Source organism: Aethina tumida, chromosome 5 (genome assembly GCF_024364675.1).
Source record: "Aethina tumida isolate Nest 87 chromosome 5, icAetTumi1.1, whole genome shotgun sequence".
Taxonomy (NCBI): Eukaryota; Metazoa; Arthropoda; class Insecta; order Coleoptera; family Nitidulidae; genus Aethina; species Aethina tumida.
Genome location: NC_065439.1, coordinates 24,376,022 through 24,403,489, shown reverse-complemented (window position 1 = coordinate 24,403,489; position 27,468 = coordinate 24,376,022). Strand labels below are relative to the sequence as shown.

General features: G+C 29.4%; 2 protein-coding genes across 12 annotated transcripts in view; one reads left to right on the top strand and one right to left on the bottom strand.

Moving 5' to 3' along the window:
* LOC109597654 (complexin) overlaps positions 1–27,468 on the top strand; it is a 326,764-nt gene that overhangs the window by 234,655 nt on the left and 64,641 nt on the right. Inside the window, exon 1 of one of the 11 annotated variants that reach the window (XM_020013398.2) lies at positions 25,177–25,251. The exons of the other annotated variants lie outside the window; for them this stretch is intronic. Coding sequence (XP_019868957.2) covers positions 25,239–25,251 — 13 coding nt within the window. The 5' untranslated portion in view covers positions 25,177–25,238. Of the gene's footprint in view, positions 1–25,176; positions 25,252–27,468 lie in introns of those variants that run through there. 11 annotated transcript variants of the gene reach the window in all.
* On the bottom strand, positions 392–2,755 carry LOC109597643 (uncharacterized). The gene is made up of 2 exons (XM_020013385.2): positions 2,571–2,755; positions 392–2,306 (listed from the first exon to the last, which is right to left on the bottom strand). The coding sequence occupies exons 1-2, from the start codon at positions 2,579–2,581 to the stop codon at positions 566–568; spliced, it is 1,752 nt and encodes a 583-aa protein (XP_019868944.2). The 5' UTR covers positions 2,582–2,755; the 3' UTR covers positions 392–565.

The following is a 27,468-nucleotide window of genomic DNA, read 5'->3' as shown; positions in this document are numbered from 1 at the left end:
CTATTTCACGGAGCAATTTTTCACCGAGAATTCCCTGCGATCTAGCCTGGAAACGTTCTTAAAAAGCGGGATACGTTAGTAACAAATCGACAAAGTTCCATCGGTTTCCAGGCAACGTGAAATGCGATCAGTTTTCTGATTTGATTACGAATGGACGAGGTTTAAGATTTAACTGAACTTGACCGTGGATAATCTAATAAATACGGAGTGGAATTGTATAAAATTATGTTACATACTGATGGTCATAAAAGATTCTCTTGATGGTTTCCTGATAGGAACATCCATAAGTTTCTTCCAATATTCAATTTATAGTATTCAATATAATACATGATACTTACTTCTGCCTTTGTGTAGTTTTTATGGAATTATGCCATAGAAATAATATTCAAAATTATTTTTAACGTTTTATTTCTTACAACTGTTAATATCACAAATTTAAAGCCAACAGTCTGTTAATAAATATTAAAAATTCTATGTACAATAATAAATAGAACACAAAATTTCTCACGGTTGCCAAAAATATCCCAACAAAATAATAACAAAACATAACCGAATCATTATCCTTTTACAATACATCCTCATTGTCAGTTTCATCGTCGCCAAAAACTTCCTCACTTACTGACATACGATTGTTGGCCATAAATTTTATACTCTCCGCAAAAGACCTCATAGCTGCACTATCGCCAATTTCCAATAAGGACGCTTTGGTCCCGACCTCCGTTTCCGAAAACTTCATAGCCTCGTTATAGTTTGGCAACACGCCCTCTGATGTCTTCATCACAGCTTCACAATTATTAGTTGTATCAAGAACAGATTGGTCCGTTTTATATGACGGATTCTTTTTCGTGTTACTAAAACCTTCACTTTTTGACGACCTGGGGGACTTAGTGTCCCTCCCGGTCTCTTCGTTTAAGTCAGTTGTACTTAAACTCATACGACGATTTTTAGCATCCACGAATCTTTTGTGTTTGCTCAGTGCCTGTTTCATTTCTTGTATCATCAAGCTCATATATTCAGCACCACTGTCCTCGATGTATACCTCTTTGTACTCCACATCGTCGTACTCTTTAATACTTTTAACTTCCAGTTCATACTCCTCGTCTTTAGGTTCATATTCGTCGTCGTAATTGATGGAGGGAATGTTTGAACTCTGGGCTATTGACGACGTAGCAGTATCAAAGCTGCGATTTTCGGTGTCAGTAATTTTCGTGTTGCTATATACGTCATAAAATTTGCATAGGACGTCAAGAGCTTCGAAAGTAGCATACGTGTGGTTTTTTAAATCAAGAATTGATGGAGCTATTTTCACAATATCTCTGTCTTTAAGTTGTTGCACTTGGTTTAACAGTGTTTCTGATTTTTCTAGTATTATTGATAAATTTGTTGTAGAAAATGCAAGTGTGTTAGCCATTCTATTCACAATATTCTTACCACCTGGTTTTACTAGTGCATTGCTTTTAAATTTTCTTCGTTTCTCTTTGGAATATTTAACTTTATCAAAGTTTGTTTTTATATTTTTTATGCATACTTTTACGTCTTTAATAACCTCAGGCACTACACTATTAAATATCACTCGTTTGAATCCATAATTCTTAACGCGTTTATTGAGAACAATGCATAAATAGCTGAGTAATTTTGAAATAAACAGGATATAAATAGCTTGCAATTTTTGCAAAATAAACAAACATTCCGTAGAGTTATTTTCTAGTTTAAAATTTTCATTTAAATTAATATCATTTAAAATTAGTACGTCTTCTGCAACTCCCGCGTCATACTTAGAGAGATCGATTAGAACAGATTTAATTTTTATAAATAATGCCATTTCTTGTTTGTACATATATGACAACAAGTCCTTAACTTCAGTTGTAATTGATTGGAAGTGTTCATTTGAACTGTGTTCCTTCACATCATGTCTAATTTTAATGTACTGTAACACAGAGCCGTTTAAGTTCCTCATGTCTCTCAAAATTTCATTCAACTCAACAATATTTTTTTGCAATTGTCTTTGCTTGAATCCTTCGAAACCTTTATACATTATTGCACAAGATGCCACTATTAATGATGGTATATATAATACGGGGGCGTCCATTTTTTTACATATAAATGATGTAATCAACGAGAAAACTCCACTAACAGTCACCAGAATTGAAGGCTTGTACTGAGACTTCAATAAATTGGATTCCATATAATAATCATTCAAAATCACCTCCATATCTTCGTCAAGCATTAGTCTGGATTCAAGTATATTTTTTGTGTAGTGTTTGCAAAGGTATTCGTAAAAGGGTTTCGTGAGTTCCAAACTGTAACTAAACACAATTAATGAAATTAAAATGTAAATAAACAAAGAGGTTATGTTAATTAAAATCAAAATTTATAAGTAAAAATGAGTGTGACGTGACGTTTTCTAAGTATAAATAGACTTGTGACTGAAAAATTTACTGGTTTTCCACTTGTACGTGCGAAAATATAGGAAAATACTTTCGAAAAGTCAAACCGGATTGATTAGTACGTGACAACGTATCGGATAACGTTGCGAACTTGAACAGAGCATAATTACATTAGTAACTTACCGATGAGCCATTGTTGTAAATTCTGCACTGTAAATTTAGTTTCAAAAGTGGAAATTTATTTATTAGAAAAATGACACGAAGTTCTAACCTCACTACTCCATCGATTTTCTCAACTGAAGTTAGCCGCATGGCAAACAGGGACGTTCCTGGAATCGATTTTTAGGTGAGGGTCGTTCATGGTCACATTATTTTATTATTATTTGATAATTTACAAAATACGTGTAATATTTAATGGTAATAAAGAATTGTAATTGAAATTGTACATATAAATAATAAATTAGAATTGATTTGATACATTTATTTGAATAATATCTGATATTAGATTAATATTTAATTTGTTACTGTATATAAATTTTCCAACAAATTAATAACATACAAATATTGTAATTATATACTAAATTGAAATAAAACAATATATGCGCATTTAATTGAATATAAATACATATCTTTTGAGTTTAATCTTAAGCATATTTATCTACAATTGTTTAAAAACTTACAATTCTCGAAAACTTCTTATTTTCATCGCAATTAGTGCACAATTTTCAACGTGAATTGCCTTTCTTTGTGAACTAGTGACCTAAAAGGCTCAAAAAGTGTTTAAGTTAATAAAAATAAAATTCTTATAAGCTTATTACCGTAGAATATTCTACATAAAATCCTTTATATGTCACACAATTGTATAAGTACAATTAATCCAGTGCCTAACACATGAAAACCAACTATATCATGGGGTAAGAAAATAAAGTGTTATAAATTTAACGTCTAAAGCGAAATGCAACATATACACTTGCCAAGATAAATGGTCCAAAGGACATAAATTAAGTAGATAACAGTGTTCCGAGATATGTGGAAAACGCTTTGTTGTTACGGCCGAACAAAAAATAAAATCACGGTTTCGGAATCGGGGAAGTGGTAAATTAAATGTGTACAGGGGCAAGAAACTGTGCGCTATTAATGCTATTAGTAATATCGCCAGTGGAACTTCCACTCATCCACCTTTCGACTTGAATTTAATTTGCTTCGCTGTTTAGGAATCAGTATGGACCCTCTAATGCCTGGCATACGATAAATAATAAAATAAATCACGCTGCCAAAGGTTGGAGTGTTAATTTAATTTTTGTCTTCAATCAGGACTTATTGAATTAACACTTGGCACTGAGAAAAATTATACAGATATTTTGGCCACTGTCAGTCAAGTGCTTAAGTTCTTTCGTAAACTTTTCCGATTTGATTATGCATTCACCCTAATCGCTAATGGCTTTGTTAACTTTGCCGTAACCGTGTATAAATCACTACAAATTTAACTGGGACGTACAAAACCTCGAGCCCAGACGATCGTTAATAATTGCCCGGATAACTCCATAATCCGGGCTAAATTAAGAGGTTATGCAAATGAATTAGAGGTATCCAGTCGTCCGTGTCCTTAGAGCGTCAGATAGGACCAACACGGGTGAATATAACGTCGTTTCATCTAAATATAATTGGATCAGATGGTCGACAGGTTAGTGCTGTGTCCTGTGTTGGTGTCTCGCTTTGACGCCGACGGTAAAGTGTCTTCGTGAAACAACCCCTATAGGGAAGTGGGTTGATTAGTTAATCCTAATTTGATGTATTATCTGCAAGTATGTGCTACACACAGATTCCCATCCGGAAAGGTCAAATGCGTTCCAGATTCTATCACTGAAGATAATTAAATGTTACAATTTAAGGATTACAAAGGTGTTAAGTACTATACAGAAAAGTGCTACAATTATTTAATGAATCGTCCGCAATAAATTTTAACGCAGTTCATCAGGGAGTTTCCTGATTAAAAACTTCCCCAAGCAGCCACTTTGCAGGAATTGAATATGTGTCAATGGGTAATTCTCAACTCCGTTTACTGCCCGGAGGATCTGCAAGTCAACGAACTGCATCGGGAAACCCCTGAATTATGTATGGGTAAACACTTAATGGATGGCCGGCAAGCAGGAGCCGGTAACTTGATGGATTTATGGATCGCCTGAATTTCATCACGCCAAGTTTCACACTCTAACTGAAAAATCATGAAAATGTATTGGGTATTATTCGTTTCTGTCGGTTTGAGTCGGGCTTAATGTTTGCCGAACAGGGGTTTTTCGAGTTATCTGTGCATGTTTTACGTTTGCGAGAAGGGTTAATAAATTAGATAAAACTCCATCATACTTGCAGATCACTGGATTTACCCACTCATGTTGTGGCAGATTGATTTATGTGCCACTGCTTTCCGTAAAACAGCCGAATTAATTACTCAGAAAAATCACCGTGACCACTTTTACATTTTGACCCACCACTCTTTTTTGGCCCCACTTTAAAAAGCTTTTCGAAGGTCATAATATTCGGATATAACAACGAAAAAAGTGGATCAAATAGAAATCCAAAAAACAGCACGCATACAAATTGGTGGGCCATAAACTCCAAGTTAGTTCAACGGCCCGGATGGCGCTAGAAAAAAATTCCTGATAGGACGCCAAATAAGTAAATAAACGGTCGTTAACCAGTCGCGGCACGTCCATTTCGGGAATCGCGTACGCAAATTCCTGACATCCAGACGCATTTCGCATTCCAGCCGCGTTCCATCAGCTCCCGGCTGCCGAGGAAGGAGTTTGTCTTTGCTAGTCACATTGCCGAGTCGATTTTGGAGGAAATTCTAATATACATATTCCCCGTTGGTTATCAATAGTCTTGCACGAGTGATCTAATACTTGTTTTGTCTGGTGGATTTTATTTTTGGGTAATGCATACGTTAAACTCTCTGATTCATTGCTCACAACTTTGATTTTTTTATACGATTTTTATGATTAACAATATTGTAGTTCAATAAAACAATTAGTAATCGAATGTTCCTCAAGACCATAAATGTAGATTTATCAATTTTTACAATCTCATACAGTAATCTCAAAATCTAGAGAATCTAACATATCTACTGAAACGTTAAAGAATATTTTATGTTAAATGAAGCTAGAAAATTAAAATTTTTGATTTTTGATTAATTCACAAGAAATTTATAGATTTTTTACTGCTTTCCAAATTGTTATGTTAATGTTAATTTGAAAAATCCTTTAGTTTTTGATTGCCTTAATAAGATTTGAAAGAAACTAAAGTTTAGTTCAATGTAATAATTAGTAATTAAATAAATTAATGTTCCTCAATAGCACAATTGTAGACAACTCAATTTTTACAATCTTATACAGTAATCCCAAAATCTAAAGAATCTATTTATTGGAGCATTAATGGAAGAACATTTTATATTTATTAAAGCCGGAAAACTAAGAATTTTGATTTTTTGATTAATCCACAAGAAATTTATAGATTTTTTTAATTGTCCTAATAAGATTTAAAAGAAACTAAAGTGTAATTCAATGTAAAAATTAGTAATTTAATGAATTAATGTTCCACAAGACCACAATTGTAGACATATCAATTTTTACAATCTTATACATTAGTCTAAAAATCTGGAGAATCTGTTTATTGGAGTATTAATAGAAGAATATTTTATGTTTATTGGAGCCAGAAAACTAAGAATTTTGATTTTTTGATTCTTCCATAAGAAATTTTTGGATATTTAACTGTTTTTCAAATCGTTATATTAAATGATATTTTGAAAATTCTTTTAGGTTTTGATTTATCAATTTTTACAATCTCATACAGTAATCTCAAAATCTAGAGAATCTAACATATTTATTGGAGCATTAATGGAACAATATTTTATGTTAATTAAAACTAGAAAATTAAAATTTTTGATTTTTGATTAATTCACAAGAAATTTATAGATTTTTTACTGTTTTCCAAATCGTTATGTTAATGAGAATTTGAAAAATCTTTTTGTTTTTGATATTGCTAATAAGATTTAAAATAAACTAAAGTTTAGGTCAATGTAATAATTAGTAATTGAATGAATGTTGTTCCGCAATACCACAATTGTATATTTATCAATTTTTGTAGTTTTTTACAGTAATCTCAAAATCTAGGAAATCTATTTATTGGAGCATTAATGGAAGAACATTTTATGTTTATTAAAGCCGGAAAATAAAGAATTTTGATTTTTTGATTAATCCACAAGAAATTTATAGATTTTTAATTGTTTTTTAAAATGTAACATAAAAGTTAAGTTGAAAAATCTTTTAGTTTTTGATTGTCCTAATAAAATTAAAAAATAAACTAAAGTGTAATTCAATGTAAAAATTAGTAATTGAATGAATTAATACTCCACAAGACAACAATTGTAGACAACTCAATTTTTACAATCTTATACAATAGTCTCAAAATCTGGAGAATCTATTTATTGGAACATTAATAGAAGAATATTTTATGTTTATTGAAGCCAGAAAACTAAGAATTTTGATTTTTTGATTCATCCATAAGAAATTTTTGGATTCTTTACAGTTTTTCAAATAGTTATAATAAATGATAATTTGAAAAATCTTTTAGTTTTTGATATTCTTAATAAGATTAAAAAAACAACTAAACTAAATTTCAATAATTACAGTTTAGTTTTAGAAATTTAGATCATTTAGAAATTGTAAAATTAAGAGAGAACAGAATTTATATTCCACACTAAAAAGTTTTTGAATTTTGTGGTTGATGTAAAATTTGGTATTCGATACACCCATTCATTAACTGCATTCAGCTTTATTCAAATAGGAAATATATTCTGTTTTATCCAAATATTTTTATTTTGTTTTTAACTACCATACATTCGGAATAAACCCAAATTTTACCACTAACATTTTTAATTATGTATGTCCTCTGAAGTTTAGATCACAATTTAATTTACAGAAATGAACATAACTGTGATAAATTTTAATTGTTCATTAATCTAGAATATTCCTCAATTCAACAGGATACTACTGACCCTTATATTATAATATAACCATGTTTGCACTATCATTTTCGGCTTCGTTGAACACTTAAGATCATCAATTCCGAAATTAATCCAGTTCCTGAACTCGTAGTGCCTTTGTCTTGGCCACAAAGCAAATCAAACCCCCCGAATTAACCTCCACAATTAACAGCAACAGAGCGAACGTCTGGACGTGGACTTGTTCCAGATCCTCCAGACAAAAACATCCTTTACGACGTTGCCGATATCGTGACAGGCCATAATCCGACGACTGGCAGTCGCCTTTCGAAACTGCGGCCAGGGTACGCGAGATATGCAGCAGCAGGAACATTTCAGCCTCCATTTATCACATTGTTTCGTTGTCGTTATCGAGTGTTCTGGTTATCGCGCCAGTCCATCTCAATTCATCACTGCCTTTGCTCCGGCTTCCGACGTTAAACGGATGTGTTCGCCGGATGAATTTATTACCGGATAAAAATCATTTATAATTACTCAACGACCCCTTTTTTTTCTATCGTCCGCTTTTTTTTCGGCACGTACCATCCAGACCCATCAACGCAAATCCACCCACATACATGCGTGACGATGTGGCGGTGGGATAATGGGCCGCGAGAACGATCGACCGACTTACACGACAATTGCATTTGGGTTAAAGGTAGATTAGCCGGGACCGATGGATTTTTCTGTGGGGGTAGTGCCGTCACCCCGAGCCGTGGTCACGTACGGACGTGTCGGCGTCGTGGGTGCGGATGAGTTTTAATATGTGATTTCCTTCATCCCTCTCGAATAGTTTCTGAGCTTGATATACCATTCGGATATATATATCCCGGGATGTGTTTCGAGGAGTATATTGAAAAAAAACAACCCAACTGAATACTGAACACGGAAATTATAATGCGAAAGTAAATAAATTTTACAGATTCTTATTGAAATTTTTCAATTTCAATCATGTTATAATGTAAATCTTTATGAGAAAACTGTTCCCGAATATAAATTATCAATTTAAAAAATCAGGCAAAAGTTTGTTTTTCGAGGGAGAGAAAAAATTTCGTTCTCCCAAAATAAATACGAAGTTTTGGACGTAAAAATTGTTTGTATGTTTGTTTAGATGTTGTGATAACTCGGGGAAAATTTAAATATTTATGTTGAATTTAACACACTTCAATTCAAATTGCGAACTGGGAAAACTGTAGGAAAGGGAATAAAAATATTTTTTCATCCATAAATTGTAAATTACGGATGAAAAATTAGAAAATTTTTATGAAGAGGAATCATTAGGATTTTTGTTGGTATAGGCTTTAGTAAAAACTTGTTTAAAAATTTAATTAAAACTATAATTTATGGCTGAATAAGTAAAAAAAATATAAACTGATTGCAAAAAAACATATTGCCTTATTTTAGAACTAAATGATTTATGAATAAGAATAATTCTGATTTGGGATTTAGTAATGTCAATTTTTAATTTTAAAATATTATACTCCAAAAAATTCAAATTATTCTTTATGGTTGTAAACCTAAAAAATTTTTAAGAAAGGGATCAATTTTAATTCTTATGGGCATATAAATATTTTTAGAATATTGTACTCACAAATATAATGTATGATTGTAACAAAAATAATTTGTAGGAAAAGGAGCAATTTTGATATTTATTAACATAGGTTAAGATTTAGTAAATGTTGTATGTATTTGGTTTTTTAAAATATCTAAAAATTTGACCACTAATCATTAAATTGTACAATAATAATTTGACGTGAACTGAAAAACAATAGATTCAATTTCAATTTAGTGATGGCTTTAAAATAATTGATATTAGTATTTAGCATTTAATGATATTGTTTCGTGACACACACAGTCATGTTATCAACCTCCATTTGTACAATAATCGTCCAAACATTTCAATTAAAAATAAACCCCAAACTCGGGCTAATTATCTAAAATATTCTTTGCTTTAGCGCTTTATAACAGAACAAAAGTTAATTACATTTAATTACAGCGAACGTCTATTCTACGTAACGACCTATTTCGAATAAATTTAAAAATTACTGACTTACTTCGCCGTTACTGTACTTATCTATTATCACTGTGTAGTCCTTTAATCATCGTAGTAAATGAAACTTTCACACTAAAAAAGCCTTAAAAACTTCAGCCAACCTAATAATTTAAATTTAATTAAAAAAGCCGACTCTATTAACGCGCACCGTTGCATCAGGACGGTGAAAAGAATTTTTAATTTTACTGTGACATACAATGTTTTATGGCATTTTTAAAATAAAGAGGACGTCAGTAGTTTTTTTGCTTAAACTGGTGCATAAATATATTCATAAAGTTAAGCCACAGAGATCTTTTTGTTTTTCTCAATCAGATTTCTTTTCAGCGTTATTAAGAAATTATCATAATGCACCCTTAAATCGACCTGTTTATATACACATAAGAGGAGTAACATTTGCGTGGCGAGTGTAATTAACACGATAATTACTGTGTCGGGGAAACAAGCTTTGAATTTGGTTTTAATTTGCATTTAACAATGAATAGAATAAATCTGGTTGTGATACTAACAAGTAGGTGTGTTGTTGGCGGACATGCATCTGAAATTTTTATAAATATGTATGAGATTCCTTTAAGTTTTTGTGGTGTAAAACAAGAACTTTTTCCTTGTCATATATGAATATTTATTTTTGACAGGGTCATATTGTGCCTTTAATAAAGGAGAGTTTACTTTTACTATAATAGAAGAGTAAAAAAATGATTTTTGTAGGCACACTAGTGGACATTATTATAGCAACTTTTTAAAATGTTAAATTTTTAGATATAATTATTTTATTTAATGCGATAAGTAAATAAAATTATTGATTATTTATATTATAGGTTTGGCATCAAATTCCAAATACCATACCTCATATTTTTAATAAGTTGCTATAGTTATGGCCACCACAGTATACTAGAAAAATACGAAAATCTTGTTATCTTTAATTCAAAATAATTTTTTATCTCCAATAACGTTTCACATGTTTCCACAAAACCACATCATGACCCTCGTGTCAATATGTAATTAACTTTCCAATTACATAGTAAACATGTGAAGTTATTCATTTTTAATTGGCACCAACACAAGTATGAATCGGAAATACTTTGCTTCACGTGCTCGTATCACAAATGAGTATTCGTTTTTAATTTACATCCGTCAAGACAACATCTACCCTCCAACCGCATAGTGATAACCTCCCGGCATTTTTTCGACGACCACCCCCCCATTCCACGCGACTGATTTACGACCCCGATATCGATTAAGCGCTAGGAAAAAATTTATCATCCTGCGGTGCACCCACTAAATTCCGCTTCCGTCTCGGGGAATTACACGACGACCGGATTTTATTATTTGGGGTCACGGGGACGAAAAAGTCGAACGGGACGAAAAAAAAATTATCGCGGCCCAACATGCGAGGTTTTATTGCCTGAAACGACGACGACGTCGGGTTGGGGTTGGGGTTAATATGCGGATAACCTGACACGTTCTTTTATCGTATGGGGAAGTCGGAGTCGGACTGTTTTTGTTTACCGAAGGGTAATCTAATTTTGGCGCGGGCAAAAACCGCATCGTTAGCAGGAAATTCCCCCGGAATGTGTGGCGGTGTCAGTGCGTCCACTTTTTCCGGGATTGGAGGCTTGATAAAAAACATCTGGCCGGATTCCCTTGTCTATATTTTAGATGAAAGTACATTTAAGAGGGAAATTACAAATCGATTTTAATAAATAATAGAAAAAAAAGGGAGAAAAACTTATCATGGTATTTTTTTAAATGGACAAGTATTCAAAAATATGGTCCATGTTAACAAAATTTAAAAATGTCATTTTATTTATTGAATTTATTATTTCTATCCACATAAATCATGGAATGAAATGTCTAATTTTTAGTGTTAAAAGCTCAATTTTGTCTGTTATTCTATAACCACCATGATTACACTTATACCTTTTGATATTGTCAGAAGAAAAAAATTCATTAGAAGTTATAAATCAAAAGTTGGGTGGATGTTTCCATCTTAAATAGGCCACATTGTATACTGTTCTAAGAAATTAACACATCACATCAATAATCATTGATTCTGATTAATATATTCTGAAAACAGGAAAAATAAATGTATACACTCTTTGTATATATATATTTAAAAATAGATTTTCATTTATAATTTTACCAAAAAATTTAAAAAAATACTATTTTTCTAAAAATATTAAAAATTAACAAAATTCGATGTTTATAAATAATAAAAATTTTAACTTAATTGGGGTATTTCAATTTTATTACAAATGACAGCCTCACATCTTTCGTTCATACTCAAAATATGGGTTCGAATTTCAGTTTGGTCCAAATTATCCCCAATTTCGAGTAGAACAATTTCCCACATATATTCTATTGGGTTAAGGTCTGGACTGGAAGGTGGCCAGACAAAAACATTAATTCCAACGTCAGTAAGATAATCAAAGTTAATTTTTTTTTCTTATTTATATCGAAAATCATGTTGGAAATGTTTAAAAAAAATACTGTGAAAGTTACAGCTCTTAATATTAATATTAAGAGGTGCCACATTCTAAATTTTAATTTCCCGTTTAAATAACATGGGAACGGTGTTCTCTTGAATTTTGAAATTTTTTAACTCTCGTTAGATGTAATATTTCAAAATGATCAAAACAGATTCTTTTAGAAAATTTAACGCTCTACAAAAAATGTCTCTTAAAGTTTTTTGATATATTCATTTTTTCAAATGTTATTTAACATTAAAGTTGGATTGATTTAAAATTTTGACATTTTTTGTAGAGAATTCAATTTCCTATAATTTATCTCCGAAAAAGATTTGATTGATATTTTTTACAAATCATAAGTTATCTACTGAAAACTAAAAATTTTATTAAATAAATGTTATTTTCCTGCTTAAAATTAAGCATTTTATTTAAGTAAATAGATTTTACTAAAAGAATTGATTGTTTATTATAATCAAAGTAGTATGTATATATCGTTACACCAACAGACTTTTACTACAATTTGGCAATTTTTAGTTTTCAGTAGATAACTTTTTCGGAGATAAATTATAGGAAATTGAATTCTCTACAAAAAATGTCATATAAAATTTTCCCATAAAGTTGATGGTTTCGTCAGAAAATGAGAAAAATGTCAAAATTTTAAATCAATCCAACTTTAATGTTTAATAACTTTTGAAAAAATAAATATATCAAAAAACTGTAAGAGAGCTGTAACTTGCACAGTATTTTTTTTACCATTTCCGACAAGATTTTCGATATAAATAAGAAAAAACAAATTTGTCGATTTTTTTGAAACAGTCTAGTGGTCCTTAATTTCTTGTAACAGTGTATAAGATTTGTTAGTTTTATCGATAAATAAAAAGTTTATAGCCAAGTGTACAAAAGGATAAAATAAATCAGACCACTTTAAAAGTGTAGTATCACTGATGGCGTAAAATAAAAAATTATTGACCAAATGCGCCCCAAAACCGTGCCGTAGTCCATAATCGCAATAAAGCAACTCCGGATTCCGGGGGTTTTATAACGCCGCGGCGTAATGTCCGACCAGTGCAATAACGCGAATGGAGCCGTCATATGGCGTAATATCTTAATGCCTCCATGAAGCCGCCGTTAAACAGCGTCCGTGGGGGGCGGCGGCGGCGAAAGTTATAAATCAAGACGGCCGACAGAACGAAGCCGGGACTTAATAAAGTCGGTCGTATGGAGGCTCGCCTTCCTCCCGCAAAAAGGCCGCACCGCGTCCAGATTGAACGGGACAATGAATGGACGATCTATCATAAGGTGCGTCTTTGAGACGAACGGTCACGGCCGTCTGCAACTGATGGCTCTCACCCCGGACGAAGACGCGGGCCGGGCAAAAACCAGGTCGGATGCAGAAGATGACGGATTGGCTTGTTAATGAATTGTTTTCGGGGTTTCGGATCCATTGTGGCCGTTGAGGACCGACGGTCGGCCGAGGTTTCTCAATTATTCTTGATCTTATTGTTGGGCTCAATCATTAATTTCAATTTTCGCTTGCTATAAATATAAGAGGCAATTAATTTGTTGGGAGGCCGCACATTGATGTGTATACGAAGCACATAATTTAGCCCCGTTCCCATTTATTTTTATTATTTTAATAAAACCTCAGCCACACATTAGGTAAATGCTGCAAATGGCGTTAGCCTATAATAATTTACTGTCACAAATGCACATTGCAAAATGTTGTTTAAAAAAACAAATGTAAAAGGCCAAACGGCAATTTTGATATATTTGACTAATTTCCCAATTAATGCGCCCAAACCGTGAACTCGAGGACAATAAACAATTTTTCCTCCCCAAAGTAAACACGAAACTATTAAACCGTCCAATGCCGCAGTTGAAAGCCGCCCGTTTCCGCCATAATTAGAACTAACCGAAATTTATGGTCGCAAATAGAACTGGCACAAGTTTTTGGTGTTGTTAAAGTGTAGTTGGGACGAACTAGCCCTCAACAGCTATTAGCTATTAGGATTTGCCACCGTTGTATGACGGCCACGGCCTCTTTATGCTCTTTAGGACCGCAGTTTTTGTTGTATAGTCCCTTTAACGACACTAAATGCGACCCATATGTTTTAACGTCCCCAACACCAACATAAACATTGCATTTTCGTGTGGACAAAGAGCCACTTCATAATGTTAACAAAAAGATGCATCAATTTCGCAACGCAAAAGCTAAATTTAGACCTTTTCAGACTATGTTTAACGAATTCAAGAATTGTATTTCTAACTTTAGTTCAAAGCTGTGTGAATTAGTAATGGGTAATAATTAGACAAAAATTCCACTTTTTCAAAAACCGAAGTATATAATAATAAATTATAATATAACGTTTGTATAATTTTGAAGTATTATTTAAAAGTTGGTGCTGAAAAGAAAATATTTTAAATTATTCAATTTTTAAATTATTAGTTGACAATTAAACTTCTTATTTCAGGGAAAGTATAAAGTTGTTCTAAATTCTGATTAGAAAATCTTGAAATATTGATTCTGCATCAGAAATCAAATATTAATTAATTAAACTCCTTACTTCAGGTAAAATATAAAGTTGGCCTAAATTCTGACTAGAAAATCCTTAAATATTGATTCTATATAATTAGTCGAAGTGTAAGATGTCCAAAAAATATTGTTTAAAAGCATAATACTGATTAATAATTGCTTAAATAGTGCAGATGTTTGTTCTTGTCTTTATTTCGATATTTTAGATATTAAATTTTGAAGTTTTGTTTAAAAACTTCTAAAATGTAGTGTTAAGAAAATATTACAAGTATTCAATTTTTAAATTGGTAGTTGATAATTAAATTCCTTATTTCAAGAAAAATATAAATTTGATCTCAATTCTGACAAGAAAATCCTTAAATATTGATTATATAAAGGAGTCAATGTGAATGAACTATAAAAATATTGTTTAAAAGCATAATATTAAATTAACAATTACTTAAATAGTACAGATGTTTTTTCATGTCTTTATTTTGATATTTTAGATATTTAATTTTGTATCGTTTCTAATTTATGTCGGAAAGAAAATATTTTAAAATATTCAATTTTTAAATTGCTAATTGATAAATAAACTTCTTATTTCAAGAAACATATGTATTTAGTTTAAATTCTGGCTAGAAAATCATTAAATATTGATTCTGTAAAATAAGTCAAAGTGAATGACTAAAATATTGTTTAAAAGTATATTGAATTAACAATTACATAAATAGTATAGATGTTTATTCATGTCTTTATTATCTTAGATATTTAATTTTGAATCATCTTTGAAATGTTTCTAATATGTGGTGAGAAGAAATTATTTTAAAATGTTCAATTTTTAAATTGCTAACTTCTTATTTCAAGAAAAATATAAATTTGGCCTATATTCTGACAAGAACATCCTTAAATATGGATTCTGTAAAACAAGTCAACATAAATGAAGTACAAAAATATTGTTTAAAACCATAATATTGAATTAACTATTACTTAGATAGTACAGCTGTTTGTTCATGTCTTTTCTTAGATATTTATATTTTTGAAGTATTGTTTAAAAGTTTCTAATAGTGGTGAAAAGAGAACATTTTAAACTATTCAATTTTTATATTTGTTAATTGGTATAGAAAAAATATAAAGTTGGTCTAAATTCCAATTAGAAAATTATTAAATGTTAATTCTGTCTAACAAGTTAAAGTGAAAGATGCACAAAAATATAGTTTAGAAGCATAATATTGAATTAACAATTATTTAAATAGTACAGATTTACTCATGTCTTTACTTTATTATCTTAAATATTTAATTTTGAAGTATCTTTGAAAAGTTTCTAATATGTGATGAGATAAAAATATTTTAAAATATTTAATTTTTAAATTGTTAACTACTTATTTCAAGAAAAATATAAATTTGGTTTAAATCCTTCAACGTGAATGAAGTACGAAAAAATTGTTTAAAACCATAATATTCACTTAACTATTACTTAAATAGTACAGATGTTTGTTCATGTCTATTAGATATTTAATTTTGAAGTATTGTTTTAAAACTCCTTATTTCAGGAAAAATATAAAGTGGGTCTAAATTCTGACTAGAAAATCCTTAAATATTGAATCTATATAACATAATAGTCAAAGTAAATGTTGTACAAAAATATTGTTTAAAAGCATAATATTGAATTAATAAATATTTAAGTTGTAATTTATTTAGATATTTTAGATATTTAATCTTCAAATATTGTTTAATAGTTTGATCAATTTTTTTAATAAAACTATTTAATATATTTCTCACTTTACTGTAAATGTGAAGCTAAATCCTTAAATATTGAGAATTTATAACAAGTTAAAATAAAAGACATAAAAATCTTGATAATATATTTATTTTAATATTTTTGTATTTAAGTTTTATTTATTGAGAAATCTTCAAATTTTAAATAACTTAAAATTAATAGTTAATAATTAAGCCTTTTTTTAATTATTTTATTATAAAAACAATTAAGCTAAAATAAAGAATGAAGTTTAAAAGCAAATATAAAAATATTATTTTGAAAAGTGGCTATTCTGTTGTATAATTGTTGGTTTAAAATGTAGTACACGAATAAAAATAAAACGCTGGAATTATTGCGGTTTAAATAACTAACAATTTTTTGTTGTGAGTATTATACATCGTTTAATTTTGTCAGCAGAATAAAACATCATTATATTTCTGCTATTTATCATTATCCTGTTTAAACGTTTCAAAGGACATTAAAATACAAATCTCCAAATATACGAAGGAGATATCAACCCATCCATACACTTAATTCAATTCAAGTCAATTAAAAATATAGTCAATTAAAAATATAGGAATGTTCGAAATTATTCAAATTCATCTCGACACGAGACGGGAAATTGAGTTTGTGACAGTGCAGCATCGCTGCTGCAGTCAAAAAATCGCAAAACCAATTGTCGGCATTAAACTAGATTCAAATTATATTCGAACGGGAATCGAACAATGTCGACACCGATGTTTTCCTGCGGTCCCTTCTTGATCAATCTACCGCTCTTCATCCGTCTTCCGGGGCATCGCAAGGAACGATTTGAAATTCAAAACGTTTCATTTCGACTAAGAGCTTTTGCCGGTCCGGACGGGCTGCGCACGGACATTATTAGATGGGTCCCAGCTGTATACAAATACTCGTATTAAAACGGGAAAATCGCCACTTGTGAGTATAATGAAGTAGCCCAGTGTCTTGCCGAATGCGATTCCACATTAACCAAGGACCGATGCTCGAACCGTTATTGTTTAACGATTCGGAAACTCGATAAATCCGGGCCGGAATTATCATTTTTACTGCCGCACAAACACGATTCAGTGATTATCAGCCGTACACTTTGAAACAATTCCGTGTTGTTTTTGCGGACGATTCGATTAAATCGACTAATAGCTTATTTTCCTTTTCGGCGACGTCCGATTGAATTTTCCCCTCCCACGTGTTTTCATACCCACTTGCCGGGGGGTGGTAGGGGGTGCGACCGATTGCTTACACATCGTTCGGCGGCGGCACAAAGCGTCGTCTCGAACTGGCAATTAAAAATTTAATTATCGCCGCAGAAACGGGGAAACAATGACGACGATTGGTCGACGTTCGATCCCTTTCATCGAAAAACGGCCGGAACGCCGGTGTTGCGGTCGCGTTTGATTCCGTTAATTCGACGAGTGCGGTCTCACGAGACGTTTCCGATGTTTCCGAAACACAAGCCCTCGACGGTCAATTACTTTCCGCCGTTTGCCGATGCCTAATTGGAATCGCCGTCTTTTGTGTCCGCACAAAAGATTGTCAACACGACCAGATTTGTTCTGTGCAATTAACGTGATGGAGCCGCTTGTAAACAGGCGAACGGAACGACGGGGCTCGTAAAGGTTTACGACATTTCCAATGGCCAAATAGCCAAGGCTAGGAACTGGCCCCACCAAATATTCATGTGTGCGAAAATCAGATAGGGCGTTTGAGGCGTTAGAGCGGCCTCGGCTGCACGTGAAAGTGGCGCTATTTGGCAAAGAGAGCGAAAATGTATTTCCAATGTAGGAGATGTCTTATCCGCAGCACTTAGATGTACTTCCGACCGCAAATGGCGGCCGCACTCTCTCCCTCTAATCTCGACGCAATCGGAAAGAATTGGCACGGTCCAGGAAAACGACCGAACGACGCTCAAATGAACAGCCCTTGAAAATGTGACGAGGTTCATCGACAATTACATATTTCACTAAAATTTCAAGTCCGAATGAAACCGCAAATTTAACCAGATTTTTTCATTTTAATAATAAATATTATATATAATATAAATTAATAATCTAATTCGATTACATTAATAAAATTTGTTAAAGTTATAATAAACGAAAAGAAAATCCATATTTCAATAAAAAAAACCTTAATAGAGTAAGCTCTTCAGGCTTTATATAAAAAATTTAATTATAAATTAATTTTTAACATACTAACTCAATATTTTAATATCCACTAAAGTTTATATTAAATTCTAAAGCTGCTTAAAGTATTCCGGTAATTTTCGACATAATTAATATACTACGTTTTAATATTTTAATAAATAGTAAAGTTTGAATAAACCCTTCATAATTTCCGTTAATGTATTATTTATTTTATATATATTATTAAATACTATTTAATTTAGGAAAGAATGTTAAATTTCTTGAAATGTGTATTAAAGTTAGGTATAATATTTGAACACCTTTTGAACTATAATATTAAAAAAAGGATTTTCAAATTTTGAAAAGAAATAAAAATTTCTAACACAAATAATAAATAATAAAGAAAAATATAATACATGAAGGTTTTTTTGACAGAAATCTTCATTTACATCTGTAAAATATGAATAATAATAATAATAATTTTAAAAAAATATTACTTAGAAATTTTGTAAAGAATAATTTGTTATGAAAATTTTGTTATTATTTAAATAAGCACACTAAGAAGAAACTATAATGTTAAAAGAAGGATTCTTTCGAATTTTGAAGAGAAATAAAAATTTCTAAAAATTATAAATAATAAAGCAAAATATAATAAATGGGTGATTGTCAAATGTGTTTTTTTATAAAAATTTTCATTTACACTTGTGACATATGAATTATAATTAAAAAAATTATTAATTAGGAATTTTGTAAAGAATAATAATTTGTTATGAAAATTTTGTTTCTAATTTTGTTAATTTATTAATATAATATTTGAATAAACACACTAAATAGAAACTACAATACTAAAAGGATTATTTCGAATTTTGAAGAGAAATACAAATTTCTAGTATATTTAATAAATAATAAAGAAAAATGTAGTAAATGAAAGTGTTTAAAGGAATATTATTTAAATAAACACATTAAAAAGAAACTATAAAATTAAAAGATGGACGTATTTCTAATTTTAAAGAGAAATAAAAATTCCCAATACAAATAATAAATAATAAAGAAAAATGTAAAAAATGGGATTCCTAAGAGTTTTTTTTTAATAGAAATCTTCATTTACACCTGTGACATATAAATACTAATCAAAAATAAACATTACTTAGGAATTTTGTGAATATTAATAATTTATTATGACAATTTTGTTTCAAATTTTGTTAATTTTTAGGGATAATATTTGAATAGCCACACTAAAAAGAAATTATAATATTAAAAGAAGAATTCTTTCGAATTTTGAAGAGAAATACAAATTTCTAACACAAATAATAAAGAAAAACGTAATAAAGTAAGTATAGTAAAGAATACGTGTAAATATTGAAATATAAATAAATATAAACGTTTTATTAACTATTTCAACAATAATTAAAAAAGTATGTGGTGCTGAATATAACAGAAAAATTACGTGACCTCATAAAAATAACATTGTTACATAAAGTTAAACATTTGCCCATAATATAGCTATAAAAATTCTTAGATTAACATATCTTGTAAAGATCTTATAGTAGTACAACTGAAATGAAGTGAAAGTAATAATTAATACAACACAAAATTAAACTATAATATTAAAAGAAGAATTCTTTCGAATTTTGAACAGAAATACAAATTTCTAACACAAATAACAAAGAAAAATGTAATAAATGAAGGTTTCCTCAATATTTTTTTGAACAGAAATCTTGATTTTACACCTGTGACATATGAATACTAATCAAAAATAAATATTACTTAGAAATTTTGTAAAGAATGATAATTTATTACGAGAAATTTGTTAATTCTGTTGATTTATACGAATAAAGGCACTAAATAGAAACTATAATGTTAAAAAGATTTTGAAAATGAATACAAGTTTCTAATACAAATAACAAATAATAAAGAAAAATATAATAAATAAAAGTTCTCTTTCTGCGTTTTTTGTGAATAATAATAATTTATTATAAGATTTTTGTTTTTAATTTTATTAATTTATAGGTATAATATTTGAATAAACACATTAAAAAGAAACCATAATATTAAAAGAAGAGTATTTTCCAATTTCGAAGAGAAATAAAAATTTTTGACACAAATAAAGTAAAATTTAATAAAAATTACATTTGTGATATCTGAATAATCACAAAGTATATTTTTTTAATAAAATTAATATTTGATTTTTTTATAATTTTGTTAATTTAGTCATTTTATTTTAATATGCTCTCTAAAAAAATATGTGTAATGTTAAAAAATGAGTCTATAATATAAAAAAAATTATAAATAAAATATTTTTAAATGAAGGTTTCATGAGAGTTTTTTTTAACAGACATCCTAATTTATAACGGATAAATATTTGCTTTTTTTAATAATTTTGTTAATTTATAGTCATTTTATTTTAATATACACTCTAAAAAACTATGTGTAATGTTAAAAAATGAGTCTATAATATAAAATATATTTGAATGAAGGTTTCATGAGAGTTTTTTTAACAGACATCCTAATTTACACGTGTATAATTATGTGAAACACGCTCAATAACTGAAATAAATTTTTAACTCAACTAAACAAGGTTGAAGTGGTCCCCAAAGGCAAAATTCCAATTGCGAAATGTTGAAAGCACCCAACTCTATAATAAATAATAATGTGACACACAATGAATGGTCGACACTCGGTTACAATAAAGCTTAGCCTGAGTTATTGCAGTCGTTTGATGTGAATTTCTGTCAGTTATTAAGTTATTCATAAAGTATTCGTCGAGTGAATCGCGGAAAGCACTCCCCGGCAATATCGTGCCAGTTCCGTGTACTTTTATGCACCACGTGCCTCGGTTCGGTTAATGGAGAAACGGCATCTCCCTTTGGGATCTTTAATAAAGTCGTCGATATTAAAACCGGGAGATTAATGCCTTGCATCGTAATTAATACCAACAACAGTGATGGCTGTTTTATTTCAGATATAAAATACAAATATGTACATAAATGTTAGTTTTCAATTAAATAAAGTTAAAAAAATGTACGATAATTGTGGTGTTCAAGTTAATTGAACGTCACCCACCCCTTTCGTGGCTTCTGTTTCAAGTAAACCGAAAAAGCATAAATACAATTCAGCTGGAAACTTGATTTCTTTCAGAAAGCAATTTAAAGATAATGAAGTCGTCCGTACGAAGTTCATAAATTCTTATCGAACTCCTTGGGTCTTTTCCGCCCGCTTATTGTTGCAATATCATCGCTCTCCGCGTTTAGCAGGGTGCAAAAGTGAATATTTCACAAATTAAATCAATTTTCCGGACGATCCGAGACGTTTTTTCGATGCCGTTCCGACTGTGCAATATCGCTGAAAGACACAGATCCCCGCCATGAATAAGCCGTTCGTAAGTCGAAGAATAAGTGTGGAAGCAGCGTCCTGCCGATCGTCAAATGAGGGCAATAAGTCGAAGGGATTTTATATAAAGTTTCCGTTGCAACTGTAACTCGATATGCAAGGGACCCATAGATTTGCTTTCTCCCGATGGATTTTTCGATGATTTGCGAAAGTTTCGAACAATAATTTTAAAAAATTCGACGATTTCTCGTCACATACCAAAAAAAAAAATGTTATTTGACTACACGTTTAGGTACTTTAGGGAAAGACTTTAAGCTGACCTACATTGTAATTATTTAATATCAGGTTGTGGGTCAGTGATGCCTATTAGCAGTATTATCCACTGTTTTAGGGTCACTTTGTTAATGACCGTATGAAAACCAAATTTTGAATTATCGGATCTGCGTACAAGCCATTAATTCGAATATTACAATGATGATGCAATTATGTGGCTTCATTACAATCCCTTATGTGTTTACATTATATTATCATATTTTTTTGTTTATTTACTGCAGTAATAATGTAAGTAAATTGAAAAATATGTGTAAATAATGAAATATAAATAAATATAAACTTTAAATCTTTTATTAACTATTTCAACAATATTTAATATATGCTGAATATAATAGAACAATTACGTGAACATTTGCCCATAATTTAGGTATAAAAATTCTTAGATTAACATATCTTGTAAAGATCTTATAATATAACAACTGAAATGAAGTGAAAGTAATAATTAATATAACACGTTTTTACTTAAAAATAAAATTAAAATAAAATTGTAACAAATATATTAACCAAAAAATGTTTCGTATTTAAAGAATATATAGAAATAAATATTGAAGTATAGATAAAACTAAACTTTAATTGATTTATTAAATGTTATAGTAACATTTAAATTTGCCTTTTGTTCTGAAAGGCGTATCAATATATATAATATAATAATGTTTATAAATAATTATATGTATAAAAATTCTTGAATTAGACAATTTATATATTTCTTATAATAATTTAACTGAAATGAACTGAAAATTAAAAAGAATTCAATAATACAAGAAAGATGTTTAACCAAAATATAATTTAAATAAAATTATTATAAATATATTATATATATATATTAGTATTTATTTTTATTTATTTTTTATTAATAATATTTAAATATGTATATTATTTTAGCACACAATACAAAAGTTAGGTATGCTTATTAAAGTATCATTTTGTGACCAAATTAATAATTAATACAGAAGAGAAAATTAAAATTGTAATATTAAATTAATAAATAATATTAACATTATGTATATTTACCAAAAATGTTTTATATTAAATTTAAATTTATTTGTATAATATGACTGGAAATGAAAAAATAAATAAGGAATAAATTCACTCTTTGTATTAGAAGAAATTTTGTTGTGCTTTGGTTAAAATATTACATTCTAAATTATTACTCGTACTTTTTTCTCAACAAATCATTAAAAATTTATAATTACCTTTCAGCGAAATTGCCCTTTTGAATATTGTAATTCAAGAAATCAGTGACCTTTTTTAACCGCAAATATCAAATGAATAATTAGTGACTATGTGCAATTTAGAGGAACAAGAGTAATTTATTTTTATTAATGTCACAGTAAGTTTTTTTTTTAAATATTTAATAAATTAATTGGTAATTATATAACATTAATTGAAAATTTCAAAATTTAATTATTAATTTTCTAGATTTTAATAAAATCTGAAATTATTTATGATTAAGAGGCTAAGAAGGCATTAAATAAGAAAACATAATTGTAATATATTTATTTAATTAGTATTTCGTATTTTATATTAAATCCCTTCCAAATATCAATTTTACTTTCAACTTAATCAATAAATAAAAAATAATTTGCTGTTGAACAAATTGATTAAAATGTCAACTTCAAAAGGTTGTTATTTCGAGGTTCAAAGAAATATACATCCCTTTCTTTATAGACAATATTACTTAAAAATATTAAATTTAAAAAAAATAACTTAAAATTTAATGTGTTGTCAGGATTTTGAAGATTGAAAATTAATTGAATGAGTAAATTAATTAATTAATTGAAATATGTTTCAATAAAGTTATGACAGATTTAGTTCTGACATTTTTAATGATTAAAAAATATTTATATAACTAATATAACAAAAATATTAATTATTATTTTCTACATTTCAATAAAATATTTTACACTTAACAAAATAATTTTGTATTTTATATAAGTCCTAAAATATAAATTTTACTTTAAAAATAAATTCAAAATATTTTGCTGTTCAGCAAATTGATTAAAATCTAATTTGAAATCGCCTTTTCGAGTTTTAATAAAATATTAAGTTTTAAACACAATTTCTAAAACTTTAAATCAATGTGATGAAGAAATTAATTAAAGAAGTAAATTAATTAATTAAAAATATTTCAATAAAGTTATTTCCTGCTTTAGTTTATATGATTATGATTATTAAACATATATTTTTTTACAAATAATTTTTACAAACATTTTTACAAATATTTGAATTAAAGTTTATTTCGAATATTAAAAAATCTAAATTTCAATCAAATAATTTTCGTTATTTCTTAAACATTTAATGATAATTCTAGTATGTTTATTTATTATTGTTTCGTATTGTATATTAAACCACATAAAAATAAAATTTACTTTCAAAAAGTCAAATAAATCTAATTTGTGAATGGACTTAAAGGTTTTAAAATTTTAAATCAATATGAATTATGTATGTAGTGTGAAGAATAACTTAATTAAATAGATAAATTAAGTTATGAATGCTTTAAAAGTAAATAAGTATATTTCAATAATACTGTGTCAGTTCTAGTTTTAAGGTTCATGGTGATTAAAGCTATTTTTATAACAAATATATAAAAGAATAATCGAAATCATTTATTATTAAGCTAAGAAAATGAAACTTCGAAATAAATTTCACTGAAAAGGTCCGCCGCATTTAACGAGTTCGTTCTATTTATAGACCATTTGACCTTTGCACTAAAAAAGTAATTACATCGTCCGAAGTTTCATATTATTAGCGCCGCAATTCGGCATCAACAGCGACGATAAAATCGGCTCGGACGCGCGAGAACGCGAACGCTAAGCCGCCCCCCGAAAGCATTAATAATCCGCGGTGTGCCGAATTAAAATTCACGGACCTCGCGGACCGCAATCCTCCGCCCTCGTTAGGCGCCGCGTCCCGATGCAGTGTCCCACTTCCCGACTAGAGCGGAGGCGCCTCGGCCGCAACGGGATCGCCGCACACAGAAATGCACCGATGCGAACTCGCGCGTCCTAACCTCCGTACACACCCCCACCAGCGGGCCGCAGCTTTTGCGGAGCCCCGCGCCGTCCCCCGACGCCGCCGCCGCCGGCTGCGCCTGTCCCCCACCCCGTCGCGCTCGGGACGGCAGGCGCCGCGGCGCTGGAAGGGATAAAGTTACGCGGCGTGCCGTCGAGACGAACACAACTGTGCGGAGTAGCAGTCTGACATCTAGTGTGTTCGTATTAGAGATATGAACATTTTAGGTAAGCTGCGAGTTCATGGCCCAGTCCACTGCCACGACTTTGTCCAATTGGTACGACCTATTTTTTTTTAAATACTACCTACTGTTGAATGTTCTTCTATCTTGCTTGACTGTCGACTTGTTTTTTTATTTCCTGTGTACTGTTGTCGTTCTTTTCGATGTTCTTGTGTGTTTTTGTATTGCCCGTTTGGTTGAGACCATGGCCTAATTGGCACTATGGTCTTAACAATGATAATGTTGATTTTACTTGTGACAAACCCGGAAGCGACTTTCCTAAGTCTCCAAAACTTTAATTGTGTGATCAAAATTTATCTGGACCAAATTTTAATTGTTAAAAACCACTGCAAACAATACATCCTGGATCTTTTGTAAAATTTTTTTCTATATTCATTTTAAAGTGTCATTTCAGCATTAAATATTAACTAATGCTGACAAAAGATTTAGAATATGGTGGAGTGTGTTGTTTAAAAGTTGGCTATTGTTATGCGCAGTGCAATTTTCCATGCTACTTGTCTCTCTTTACATGTTAAATATGCTTGTCCTTGTTTTGGGTAATTTTCCATTAAATGGTACAATTTTCTATTGTAACTGTAGAGGAAGATTATTTTGATGTCAACTTCACTTCTTTACATCATAATTATGGTACATCAAAATCAGTAACAATGCGTTCCACTTTCTAAAGATAAAATTTTGATTTCTTTGTTTTAATATTATAAATTCTAACAATAATGATATTTTCATCATAAACAAATACTATTTTCTTCTGAAAAAAAGGTTTTTTTTTTTAAAAAAAAAAGAAGTGTTAAATTGAATCTAAACAATATTTTTTTCTAAATTTTTAAATTAACTCAAGTTTTTCAAGTTCTTTTTAAGTGAGAATAACTTCATCAATATATTTTCGAAACTTCTACAGTTAAAGCAGTAAATAAACAAAAATCATTTTCAGTTTATAGGAAAACATCGTAACAACTCTTTGTTTATATTATCTAATAAAACTAAAACTTGAATGTGAAAGAAGATTTTTCTTTTCTATATTTCATCTTCAATTTTCTAAACATATAAAGTTGATTCAGATTAATTTCTAAAATTCTTGAAAGAAGAAATGTTAATTTAAATCTAAACAATAATTTTTTCGAATTCTTAAACTCTGATCATCTACAAATATATTCACAAATTATTTTAAGAATAAAAAATCAAATTTTAAATGGGAAAAAGCTTCAACAATAAAAAATCATCAATATATCTTCGAAACTTTAAAGCAGGAAATAAAGAAATATCATTTTCAGTTTGAAATAAAACATCATATAAAGTTCTTTATTTACATTATCTAATGGAACTATAATTTGAACGTGATAGAAGATCTTTTTTCTATATTTTATATTCAATTTTCTTAATATACAACGTTGATTCAGATTGATTCCTAAAATTTTTGAAGTAAGAAGTGTTAGTTTAAATTTACAATAATTTTTTCGAATTCTTAACCATTGATCTTCTATAAACTAATTGACAATGTTTTGTAAGAAGAAAAAATCACCTTTGAAATGGAAAAGAGCTTCAACAATAAAAAATCTTTAATATACTCTTCGAAGATTCCGCAATTAAAGAAATAAATCAACAAATATCATTCTTAGTGGGAAGTAAAACGTCATACTAAACTCTTTATTTACAATGGAACTATAATTTAAACGTGGATTTTTCTTATATTCAAAATTTTAGATCTACAACGTTGATCCAAATTAATTACTAATAATTAGAAGATTCCTGAAAGAAGAAGTATTAAATTAAATTTAATCTTTGATTTATTGAATTATTAAATTTTGATTATCAATAAAATAATTCATAACAAGGAAAATTGATATTTCAAATGGGAAAATAGTATCAACAATTAGTTTTTTTTAAAATGGTGAATGCGCTTCAATTTTTAATAGATAACTTTTACTCACATATTTTTTTGAATTCGAATAAATTTTAGTATTTGTTCAATATTTAATTCGTAATTACATTTTTTATATCTTTTTCTACTGTTTAAATTTTTAAGAAATTATCTTTTCAATATAAAAAATGACGAAAGCGCATTTGTCCTTCGAAACTTCATCTAAGAAAAGTAAATGAGAATTCAGATTGATTCCTAAAATTTTTGAAGTAAGAAGTGTTAGTTTAAATTCACAATAATTTTTTCGAATTCTTAAACATTTGTAAGAAGAAAAAAAATCACATT